The sequence below is a fragment of the Erpetoichthys calabaricus genome, chromosome 14 (assembly GCF_900747795.2).
Source record: "Erpetoichthys calabaricus chromosome 14, fErpCal1.3, whole genome shotgun sequence".
Lineage (NCBI taxonomy): Eukaryota > Metazoa > Chordata > Cladistia > Polypteriformes > Polypteridae > Erpetoichthys > Erpetoichthys calabaricus.
This window is the reverse complement of record NC_041407.2, coordinates 5032624-5045184: the sequence shown is the minus strand read 5'-3', so window position 1 is coordinate 5045184 and position 12561 is coordinate 5032624. Positions and strand designations below refer to the sequence as shown.

Here is a 12561-nt window from a genome sequence, read left to right as displayed (position 1 = left end):
GAGCCGCGCGTCTTGACGTCATCAGGGTGCGACGCGTTGGAGATTGTCGTGAAAAGTTGTGCGAGGTGACAGATGTGTGGCAGAAATTGAAGCTCTAGTTCTACTTCTGTTTTACATTTTTTTTTGGACTTGATAACTTTGTTTTCTCACGAAGTGTGAAATGTGTTTGCATGACTTTATTTTTATAGCTCATTTAAGTACTTTTGAGAGCGCCCTGGGGGAGGGGTGGACACGTAGTTTTTAGAGACTTCTGTGCAGGTCGCTGGCAAAGTACTTGGGCCGGCGGTGTCGGCATGTCTTCCAAGTCCACCGGTGACCCCGAGCCGCCGTGTCGTCTGCGGCGAGCCCTGAAGAGAGTGTTCGGCTTCGAGTCCTTTCGTAGCCCCGTGCAGGATGAGGCTGTCAGAGCGGTGCTTAGAGGTGAGCCAGGAAACCTGACTGAGCTGCTGAAGCTCCTCTTTTTATTTTAATTCTGAACGGAGAACACCAGCCGTAGAGCTGCCAACGGCAGGTGTGGGGGGCGTTTGACACGCCTCTGTAAACATAGTCAGACATGGTGATCATAAAACGCTGGCATGTGTAATGTATGTAGTTTATTTTGTGGGTATACCGAACGTTGTATATTTAGTGTTGAAGTGGCAAGAAAATACGAGGCCTGCTGAGTGAGTGGAGGCTCTCAGTCCTGTGACGATTCGCTGTTACCATCAAACTCTGCGGCTGCATTCTTAGGGTGTGCGGGCTTCCCTTGTTTGAATTCCAGGCTTCTTTCAATTTCGGCCTGAACTTTCTCCATGGCTTGACTCTGGTGTCGTAACTTTATCATGTAACCAATAAGCTGAAGACAGTGAATAGTATTTACTTAAGTAACGTTACGTAAACTGCATACGGTTTATTCAGCACACGAGTTACTCCTGTTACGCCTGTATAGCGCCTTGCTGGGACTGCCAAGTCAGAAATCCTATCGATCTATCTATTATATAGTGCATTATCTATCTATCTATCTATCTATCTATGATATAGTTATCTATCTGTCTATCTATCTCATATAGTGCCTCATCTATCTATTATATAGTGCATTATCTATCTCTATACCTATCTATTATATAGTGCCTCATCTATCTATATACAGTACTGTGCAAAAGTTTTAGGCAGGTGTGAAAAAATGCTGTAAACAAAGAATGCTTTCAGAAATATAAATAATGATTGTTTATTGTTATCAATTTACAAAATGCAAAGTGAGCGAACAAAAGACAAATCTAAATCAAATCAATATTTGGTGTTCCTACCTTTTGCCGTCAAACCAGCATCAATTCTTACAGGTCCACTTGCACAAAGTCAGGGATTTTGTAGGATTCTAGTCAGGTGTCTGATCCACCAATTCTACCAAACAGGTGCTAATGATCATCAATGTCACACGTAGGTTGAAACACAGTCATTAACTGAAACAGAAACAGCTTCAAACTGGGTGAGGAACAGCCAAACTCTGCTACCAAGGTGAGGTTGTGGAAGACAGTTTCATGTCATGGCAAGATTGAGCACAGCAACAAGACACAAGGTAGTTCTACTGCATCAGCAAGGTCTCTCCCAGACAAAGACTTCAAAGCAGACTGGGGTTTCAAGATGTGCTGTTCAAGCTCTTTTGAAGAAGCACAAAGAAACGGGCAACGTTGAGGATCGTAGATGCAGTGGTCAGCCAAGGAAACTTAGTGCAGCAGATGAAAGACACACCAAACTTATTACCCTTTGAAATCGGAAGATGTCCAGCAGTGCCATCAGCTCAGAACTGGCAGAAACCAGTGGGACCCAGGTACACCCATCTACTGTCTGGAGAAGTCTGGCCAGAAGTGGTCTTCATGGAAGAGTTGCAGCCAAAAAGCCATACCTCCGACGTGGAAACAAGGCCAAGCAACTCAAGTATGCACGAAAACATAGGAACTGGGGTGCAGAAAAATGGCAGCAGGTGCTCTGGACTGATGAGTCAAAATTTGAAATATTTGGCTGTAGCAGAAGGCAGTTTGTTCGTCGAAGGGCTGGAGAGCGGTACAATAATGAGTGTCTGCAGGCAACAGTGAAGCATGGTGGAGGTTCCTTGAATGTTTGGGGCTGCATTTCTGCAAATGGAGTTGGAGATTTGGTCAGGATTAATGGTGTTCTCAATGCTGAGAAATACAGGCAGATACTTATCCATCATGCAATACCATCAGGGAGGCGTATGATTGGCCCCAAATTTATTCTGCAGCAGGACAACAACCCCAAACATACAGCCAAAGTCATGAAGAACTATCTTCAGCGTAAAGAAGAACAAGAAGTCCTAGAAGTGATGGTATGGCCCCCACAGAGCCCTGATCTCAACATCATCGAGTGTGTCTGGGATTACATGAAGAGACAGAAGGATGTGAGGAAGCCTACATCCACAGAAGATCTGGGGTTAGTTCTCCAAGATGGTTGGAACAACCTACCAGCCGAGTTCCTTCAAAAATTGTGTGCAAGTGTACCTAGAAGAATTGATGCTGTTTTGAAGGCAAAGGGTGGTGACACCAAATATTGATTTGATTTTAGATTTCTCTTTTGTTTATTCACTGCATTTTGTTGATTGATGAAAATAAATGATTAACACTTCCATTTTTGAAAGCATTCTTTGTTTACAGCATTTTTTTTCACACCTGCCTAAAACTTTTGCACAGTATTGTGTATATATCTATTATATACTGCATTATCTATTAAATAGAGATAGATAATGCAGTATATAATATAATATATACTGCATTATCTATCTACCATATAGTTCCTTGCAGTTCTATCCATCTTTTTATCTGTCTGTCTATCCTATATAGTGCCTTTCATATCTATCTATCTAAATAGACTGATAGCTAACTAGCTTCTGTAAAAGGCAAACTTCCCCCTGGGGTCAAATGAAGGTCTGTCTATCTATTAAAAAAATCGTCATCCTACATTTCCAAATATCCATTCATGCAGCGGGGCACAAGGCGTGAGTTAGCTTTGCATGTGTTGCCAGGCCTTCTCCGTGTGCAGCTGTCTACAGATGTGATTTCGAGCTGTCACTTACATGCCCCATTTGTCTTCAGAGTGTGGTAGGAAAATGCATATATTGACAGAGACGGTACTTGTGTACTAAACGGACGGTAGTTCCTACCCATTCTAATGTTGGGCTCTGTGGGGGAGGCGCCCCGGTTGGAGTTTAAATTATTAGACTGACTACCCCAACCACAAATACTAACGTTAAAGTTAGTGGGGGTGGAGCACAGTTGCCTGTATGTCGCTAATGTTTTTTTTGTTTTTTTTTTAATTTTATTGATTTTATTGTCATCATTCCATTCAAATAATCAATTTTTACAAAAAGTAGGATTGAAAACAAATCAACCCCTACCCCTGAGAAAGAGAGCATGGCCAGCAGACTAAAACTTAAAATTAGTAAAAATAAATAAATTGAATAGTTTAATAGGTGGATAAAGATAAATGGAGAAGAAAAAGAAATGGGAAGAGAATCTACCTCCTCGGTGCTTTAAGACAGGTCGCTAATGTTAATGTCCCCTTTGGGTGCCTAATGTTAAAATCGAAAATCTGATTTGCGTCACAATAACAGAAAAGGGTCCTAGCCGTCCGTTTAGTACACAAGTACCACAGAGACTTCACACTTTTTCCATTTCATTTTTTGGTATTTTGGCAATGGCTTGTTGTACCATTTGCTTGCTTTCAGCCATACCTTTCTTTCTTTCTTTCTTGCTTGCTTGTATTTCCATGCCCAACTGTCAGCCCTCGGTTGCCTGTAACATCACACGACATGACACAGTAGATCCTCGCTGTTTTCTTTAACCTAAAAATGCACTTTTTTTTTGGATTTCAAAAATTAAATGTTTTTTCTTGTCGCTGGCCTTGTGAATTGTCTGATGAGGGGGCTTTCTAAATCTGAAGGCTCCCTGCCTTGTGGGGGCATCCGCTACTCCCCTGGTTAAGAATAAAACTGAATAAATAAATACACTGAAAGTAATACAGTAGGTAAGGGTTAATCCATTTGCACTTACATGACACAAATATTTAGATTTCTTCTAATGTCCACAAGTGGGAATTTTGCTTGATTTCAGTCAGCACTATGTAAGTGCACATTAATACATTTAGGGCAGGGGTGGGCGAAGTCAGTCTGGGAGGGCCGCAGTGGCTGCAGGTTTTTGTTCCAACCGAGTTGCTTAATTATTAATTTAATTAAACCAAATAGTGCATGATAAATACACAGAGGTGTAAATGGAAACAAGCCAAAGATTGTGGGTTCGCTTCCCGGGTCCTCCCTGTGTGGAGAGCGCTTTGAGTAGTAAGAAGAGCACTATATAAATGTAAAGAATTATTAAATTGAGGACTGCTGGTTTCTTTTGTCATTTGAATCTTGTAGCTAATAAGGAGCAATTAAAACCCGAGAATACAGCTGTTGAAGCCTAAAATAAGCAATAAAGGTTCAAAATCGTAACAAGTGACAAAAATGAAGCAGAAGAGTCACTCGAGCAATAAGGGCTTCTTATTAAGCAGTTGGGTTGGAACAAAAACCTGCAGCCCTCCAGGACCGACTTTGCCCACCCCTGATTTAAGACGTGCAGTAAAACAGATTATTAGCATATTTATACACCTAAAATATGCAGAATTCTAGAATAGTTAATTTTCAACATAACTGAATTTGGTAATTCAATTAGTAATTAGTCAATTATGTAAAATAAGTAATCAAATTAGTCATTTTAAAACTGTAGTAACTGTTGGTCTGCTTCAGCGTTTTTAACATGTTGGCAGCAAGTATCATCATTTGACCTTCTCGTGGCTCTCCTCTTTAGAGATTTAGAATGTGATATTCTATATAAGTGCTCTACTTTTCTACTGATTTTTGTTTTGGCTGAATTTCCATGCACTAGCAAAGCTTGGCAAAATTTAATGAAGGACTCATTCTTTATTACTTACTTTCCAGGAAAGCAGGATGTCTTTGTTTGCATGCCAACTGGCGCGGGGAAATCTCTCTGCTATCAACTGCCAGCCGTCATGGCCAAGGGGATCACGATTGTTATCTCTCCGCTTATTGCACTAATTCAGGTAATATTTTATTTTTGCTTTAGATGCAGTACCTCTGATTACCATGCCTGCCAACACAGTTCCTTTGTGTATCACTCAAATGGTTACATATGCTTAAAAATGTAAGAAATTAAACTGCAAAATTCATCGAATCCCCCCTAATTCACCACACTGTCACACTTCTATTTAAACTTGCATTAAAGGAATTTTCACACTTGTTACTGAAAAACTGTTCAAGTGTCATCCTCCAACCCGCTATATCCTGACTACAGGGTCACGGGGGGGGGTCTGCTGGAGCCAATCCCACAGGGTTCAAGGCAGGAACAAACCCCGGGCAGGGTGCCAGCCCACTGCAGGGCACACACGCAAACAAACCAAGCACTAAAGGCGGAATGGTGTCTCCGAGGCTAGGGATCTGCACTGGCAATCGGAAGGTTGCCGGTTCAAATCCTGTAAATGCCAATAGGGACTCTGCTCTGTTGGGCCCTTGAGCGAGACCCTTAACCTGCAATTGCTGAGCGCTTTGAGTAGTAAGAAAAACGCTATATAAATGCAAAGAATTATTATTATTATTGTTATTACTAGACATTAAGCCCGTTACAATAAGGGGCGCTAGAACAGTAGTCCATAAACATTAGTAGGAACAGTCCATATTAAATGGCAAGGGACCTTTTACCTCATTAAATTTTTTCCGTAAAATGCCTGTAATTTTCTCTGACAGTAATACTGGCTATGCTGTGCGTTTAATTTTCTGTTACAACAGTGGGCAATCGGCAGATTCTCCCCAGCAACTGATGTAATGTGCGTGAAAATAAATCTACTTTTACTTTACACTTTACCGGGCCAAGCTTCTTAATCGCAAATCTGACATCCTCAGATTGAACACTTGCACAACAATGGGGAAGCTGGTCTCCGTGTCTCAGTACCTGATTGGATTTTTCGTGTTTTTTGTTTTAGGTCTTACCTCATTTCCCAAAATCCGATTGGATGTCTGCGCGATATTTTATAGGTCCCGCACTCTCTGTGTTGTGTGACGCGTCAGGCGGCCTTTGAAGCATCTGCTTTGAAGCATCGCACCGTGCCCCGTGGATGCGCACTTCACCAGAAGACACACACACACACACGGACACTGGACGCACACAGGAGTTTTATTAAAGAGGATTAATTTAAAATTGCCAGTGCACCTCACCTGCATGTCTTTGGACTGTGGGAGGAAACCCATGGGGAGAACATGCACACTCCACGCAGGGAGGACCCAGGAAGCGAACCTCAGGTCTCCTTACTGCGAGGCAGCAGCGCCACCGTGCCACCCCTGTTCAAGTGTTATTTCCGGAAAAACTTTTTTTTTTTTTTTGCATTTTATTGATTTTATTAAAATCAAATAACATTCCATACAAATAAGTCCAGTTTTACAAAAGTAGGTTCGAAACAAATCACCCCTCGCCCATGAGAAAGAGAGCTAGGCCAGCAGAGTAAAACTTTAAACTAGTAAAAATAAGTAAATAGATAAACTAATAAATGAATAAAAAATAAATCTATTATAAAAAAAAAACGATCTTGGAAGGAGACGAGACATGATTTTCTTGGAGACGCTTTAACGTCCCGTGGGACAAAAGGACAGCTGCTGTACAGGCTTTTAAATGATGGAAGCACCGCACGAGATGCAGATCACGCAGCATGACATCAGCAAGCCAGCAGCTGATCGAGCAAAGAGGAGGTTAAAAAAAAAAAAAAAACAACTGTATTTGTTTCCCATTGTATCGCCGTTTAAGAGGGGGTTTGGAGGAGCGACCGCGTCTCCTTAGCGTGTGTTCAGCCCCCCCCTTCACAACGCGAGCGGCAGAGATGTGCAGGTGGGCGATTTTGCTAAGATTTTAAGAAGTGTTGATTGATGAAAAGCGCCCACCTTTTATTTTACGAGTGATGTATGAGAGACTTACTTTTTAGTACACTTTTTAACTTAATAATATAAGTGTGGTTTTTAAAAAGTGTTTTTTTTATATATACGGTTTATTGTTTTCAACTTTTTAGTCTTGGATTTGTTTTAGTATAATTTTGTAATCAATATTTTAACACAGGGATGTCCAGCTCCAGTCCTGGAGGGCCGCAGTGGCTGTAGGTTTTAATTGTAACCATCTTCTTAATTAGTGAGACGTTTTTGCTGCTGATTTTAACTTGTTTTGCCTCAGTTTTAATTGACGTGACTCAGACCCCTTAGTTGTTTGTTTCTTTTTCCTTAATGATAGATACTTTATTAATCCCAAGGGGAAATTCACATACTGCAGCAGCAGCATACTGATAAAAAACAATATTAAAGAGTAATAAAAATGCAGGTAAAAATAGACTATAACTTTGAATAATGTTAACGTTTACCCCCCGGGTGGAATTGAAGAGTCGCATAGTGTGACGGAGGAACGATCTCCTCAGTCTGTCAGTGGAGCAGGACGGTGACAGCAGTCTGTCGCTGAAGCTGCTCCTCTGTCTGGAGATGATCCTGTTCAGTGGATGCAGTGGATTCTCCATAATTGATAAGAGCCTGCTGAGCGCCCGTCGCTCCGCCACAGATGTCAAACTGTCCATGAGTAATGAGCAGCCTAACGATAATGAGACGCAAAACAAACCACTGCATGACCAGCTAACATGAAAATAAAGAAAGGTGAAGGTCTCGGTCATGTTGGTCTGCTCAGGTCACCAAAACATCTTGACGGTGGTCTTGGGGGGAAAAAAACAGAAAATCAACAGCCGAGAGCGGCAACAAGTCCTGCTACATTAACATTACACAAAGTTATTGTCGGTTTTTTACCTGCATTATTATCAATCTTTAATTTAATATATATTTTTTTTTTGTATGAGTAAGGTGCTGCTGGAGTATATGAATTTCCCCTTGGGATTAAACTATATCTATCTATCTATCTATCTATCTATCTATCTATCTATCTATCTATCTATCTATCGACGTGCTTTAATTAACAGCAAGAATTTGCTTCTCATTAAGAGGCTGACTGGAGTAAAATTAGTTGGAGTTTGAAGGCCCAGTTTAGCTGGTCATCTGTTGGCTCGTTTCACGTCTCATTTCTGTTTTGCTGCCATTTAATGAAAAAATAAATCAATTCAGAGGACGGAATCCTTCAAAACAGGGCAATTAAAATGAATGGAAAAAGGAGTTAATTAGCAGTGAGAACTGATTAGGAAAAGGGTTAGAATGAAAACCTGCAGCCACTGCGGCCCACCAGGACCAGAGTTGGACACCCCTGTTTTAACACTTCCTTTAATATTTCTATCCGTTACTAGCGCCGTCTATTGGTGAAATCTTGAACTATTCTTCATATGAAAATTTCATTTCTTAATATGGATTAATTGATCAATTAGTGAAACTGATTATTGATTCGTGTATTGTCATTGGAAGTGAGTAAGTGTGCAAAATGTCAAGTCATTTGGACAATAGGAAGTGGGTTAAATATCGATTTACAAGATTTGTATCGGACAACAAACAGGTGAAGTTAATATAAAGCGTGGTAATAATAAATGAATGAAATGAAAATAACAATCTCTTTAAATTTTATATCCGGTTAACCAAACCAGGGGGTGGGCAAGCGAAGCTCCCTAGTAGAATGAAAAAAAAAAAAAGAGAGGAGAGAATCCATCCATCCATCCATCCATTTTTTTCAACCCGCTGAATCCGAACACAGGGTCACGGGGGTCTGTTGGCGCCAATCCCAGCTGACACAGGGCAGAAGGCAGGAACCAATCCCGGGCAGGGTGCCAACCCACCGCATCCTCAATTAAGATGCTTATTCTAAAATGTTATTGACCAGATCCTGCTAGGTTTTGAAGAAGTTTTGCACAGATCCTCTAAGTCAGACTTTGAAGTTTTTTTCCCCAATTTCAAATATTATAAAACATCGGTTACCCCCTGACTTAAAATAAGAGAGTTAGGATTCTTCCAGTTGAGCAATTCTCCGTGCCAGTAGTGTAGTAAAGGCCATTACAGTTTGTTTGCCCTTCTCCACTTTGGGAAAACCAGTTTTAAAATTGATGTGAATTTCTCAAACATGCTTATCCAATTTATAAAGTTCAGGGGGTGTGTTTGGGGTGGGCAGCATCAGGCACAAGCTGTGGACGCCAGTCCATTTTCGGTCCCACTTGCACATTTACACAAGGTTGACTTAGACTTGCTAATTACAAATACAAAAAAATTATTTTCTAAATGCAACCAGCGCTTATTTCTCCTCCATAAACTCAAACTATTTAAAGTAGACAAGGACCTCATGTTGTCCTTCTATCGTAGTCTGATCCAGTCCATGATCACTTTCAGTTTCATTGCCTGGTTTAATAGTCTGACAAACCAAAACTCAAAAAAGCTCCAGCAGATTACGAAGTATGCAGCTAAAGCTATTGGGGCTGATGTTGATGATGTGACTGGTGTGTGTCAGAGGGCAATGCTAAAGAAACTGGAAATCATCTCAACTGATGACAGACATCCATTACATGTAGAACTAAACTTCAGTAAATCAGGAAGGATAGTTGCTTTGAAAACCTACACAAATCGCTCCAGAAACTCCTTTCTTCCTAGTGCCATACGACTTTTCAATAAGAAATATCGGAGATAATGTTTAAGGTTTTGATATATATCCTGTTACCTTTTTTTTTTTTTTTTTTGGTATAAATGTTTTATCTAACTGCCTTACCTTAACCTTTCTTATTTCTATTTGTCTGTTTTATCTCATTCTGTCTGTTACCTGTTATTAGATGCAACTGAGAAGGCAAATTTCATGTTTTCCTGTGTAAACATGACTAAAGAAAGAAACATAACCTAAACCTAATTAGCCTGACGGTTGTGTCTTTGAGAGGTGACGGAGTGCGTGGATCAAATTGGGGGGTGGGGGGAGAAAGTGTAAAGTTCACGCAGACAGCAAACGGGCACAGGATTCATAACTTGGAGCACCGTGTCCATGAGGATTCAGTAGTAACCTCTGTGCCACCCTCACTTATAGTCTATAGGGTGGTCCAGATCTAACTATGCAATTATTGCATTGCATTAAAAGTTAGTTAGTTATCTGGACCACCCAGTATTACTACTTTTTTGTAGCAACATGCGGATGCAGTTAGCAATATTGTCACCTCACCTTATGTCTTGGCCGTGGACTTTGTCTCATCTCTCTGTATTCTTGTAGTTTCATCCATCCATCCATTATCCAACCTGCTATATCCTAACTACAGGGTCACAGGGGTCTGCTGGAGCCAATCCCAGCCAACACAGGGCACAAGGCAGGAAACAAACCCCGGGCAGGACGCCAGCCCACCACAGGGCACACACCAAGCACACACTGGGGGCAGTTTAGGATCGCCAGTGCACCTAACCTGCATGTCTTTGGACTGTGGGAGGAAACTGGAGCATGTTGTTTCATCCCACATTTATTTTAAAAACGTTTTGACATGCTGGTTGGTGACTGTAAGTGTCTGCTCTGTGCATGTAAGTGTGCCATGGGTCAGACTGGCATTTTGACCAGAGTTGGAACCTGACTTGTTACAGTAGAACCCAGCCGCCTTCCATTTTCTACTGGGGGAACGACATGTTCAAGAAATTGTTGAATTGACAGATTTTCTTCTTATTTCCCACTAAATATTGCAGAATAGGATCTTAGTTCTTTATTTTATTTACTGCAGGATCAAGTGGACCATCTTTTAGCACTAAAAGTAAATGCCTGCTCTTTGAATTCCAAACTGACCGCTCAGGAAAGAGGGAAGATCCTAACGCACCTGGAGTCTGAGAGTCCTCACATTAAGCTGCTCTACATCACCCCTGAAATGGCTGCGTCGGACTCCTTTCAGCCTTGCCTGTCCTCACTCCTGTCCCGTGGACTTCTGTCTTATCTTGTCGTCGACGAGGCTCACTGCGTCTCCCAGTGGGGACACGATTTCCGGCCAGATTACCTGAAGCTGGGCGGTCTGCGGGACCGTTTGCCAGGTGCGCCGTGTATAGCGCTGACTGCCACGGCCTCGAAGAAGGTTCAGGATGACATCGCCGGGGCCCTACATCTGCAGAAGCCCCTGGCTATTTTCAAAACCCCTTGTTTCCGGAAGAATCTCTTCTATGACGTTGTATACTGTGACCTGACGTGTGACTTGTTTGCCAACCTGAAAGAGTTCTGCGTCCAGTCTTTGGGAGTCAAGAATTCAGAAGGGGTAGCTATTTTCAGCCATGTTTTAAGGAAAAATAAAAATGTACATATACAGTGGGTATAGAAAAGAATCCCCCGCCCCCCCTTCGAAATATTCCTTTTTGTTTTTTTGCTTTACAGCCTTAAATGAAAACACACAAACTAATATTTCTTCTCAGCTTTACTTACTCAATGCTACCTGTAACATCCAAGTGAAAGATATCACAGCTACAGTTCAGAAAAATAATAAAAAATCAAAAACAAGACCTACTGAGATTAATAAAGGATTATCCCCCCATGCCAATGTCATTTTGTTGACCCCCCCCCTTTTGCTTTAATGTCAGCCTTGAGTCTGGTGGGATTCTTCTCTATTGGCTTTGCACACCTAGATTGAGTAATATTTGCCCCCCACTCTTCTTTACAGTTTAACTGTTCAAGTTCGGTCACATTGGATGGCGAGTGTTGGTGGTCTGCTATCTTCAGATCTTTCCACCGGTTTTCGGTGTGATTTAGCTTTGGGCTGTGACTGGCCACACCAGGACATTCACTTTTTTCTCCTTCAGCCCCTGTGTGGTCAATTTTGCTGTGTGCTTCATGTCGTTGTCGTGTTGAAAGGTGAACATTCTGCCCATCTTCAACTTTCTGGCAGAGGGTAGCAGGTTTTCCTCCAGAATTTGATGCAGTTTTGCCCCCTCCATTTTTCCTTCTACCCTAACGAGAGCCCCAGGCCCCCCCCCCCCACAACAGGATGCTGCCCCCTGCATGCTTTACTGTCGGTATGGTGTGTTGTGGGTGGTGAGCTGCATTGGTGTACCGTTTAGTGTTGAGGCCAAATAGTTTGATTTTGGTCTCATCTGACCAGAAGAGCTTTTTCCACTTGGCATCAGAATCTTCAAGGTGCATTCTGGGAAAGCTCAAACAAGCCTTAATGTGGCCTTTCTTGAGAAGTGCGACCCTCCCGAACAAGCCATAATCGTGAAGAGCTTGTGAAATTGTTGTCACCTGCACACCATTAATGACCACTCTTTGTCATCAAATCCTGTAACTCCTTTAAAGTGGCCATTGGCCTCTCGGTAGCCTCTCTTACAAGTTTCCTCCTTGCTCTTCCATCCAGTTTGGAGGGTCCTAGAAGTACCAGACACTTGACACGTCTTTTTTATGGACTTTACTGAGCTCCATGGAATTGATAAAGCCTTTGAGATATTTTTGGTCTCCATCTCCTGCCTCATGTCTGTCCACAACTCTATCCCTGAGATCTTTTGAAAGTGGTTTGCCCCCCATAGTCAGTTGCACCACCAAGCAAGGGAATGAATGAGCCAGAAACAGCTTCACT

At 41.8% G+C, this 12561-nt stretch overlaps 1 protein-coding gene across 3 annotated transcripts in view; it reads left to right on the top strand.

Moving 5' to 3' along the window:
• Positions 1-36: 36 nt before the first annotated feature.
• Positions 37-12561, top strand: part of recql5 (RecQ helicase-like 5) — a 99696-nt gene continuing 87171 nt past the window's right edge. For 2 of the 3 annotated variants that reach the window (XM_028819768.2, XM_028819769.2), the window contains exons 1-3: positions 37-420; positions 4967-5088; positions 10735-11253. In XM_028819768.2, coding sequence (XP_028675601.2) covers positions 294-420; positions 4967-5088; positions 10735-11253 — 768 coding nt within the window. In that variant the 5' untranslated portion in view covers positions 37-293. The remainder of the gene's footprint in view (positions 421-4966; positions 5089-10734; positions 11254-12561) is intronic. The other variant, XM_051918941.1, reaches the window with a different exon arrangement.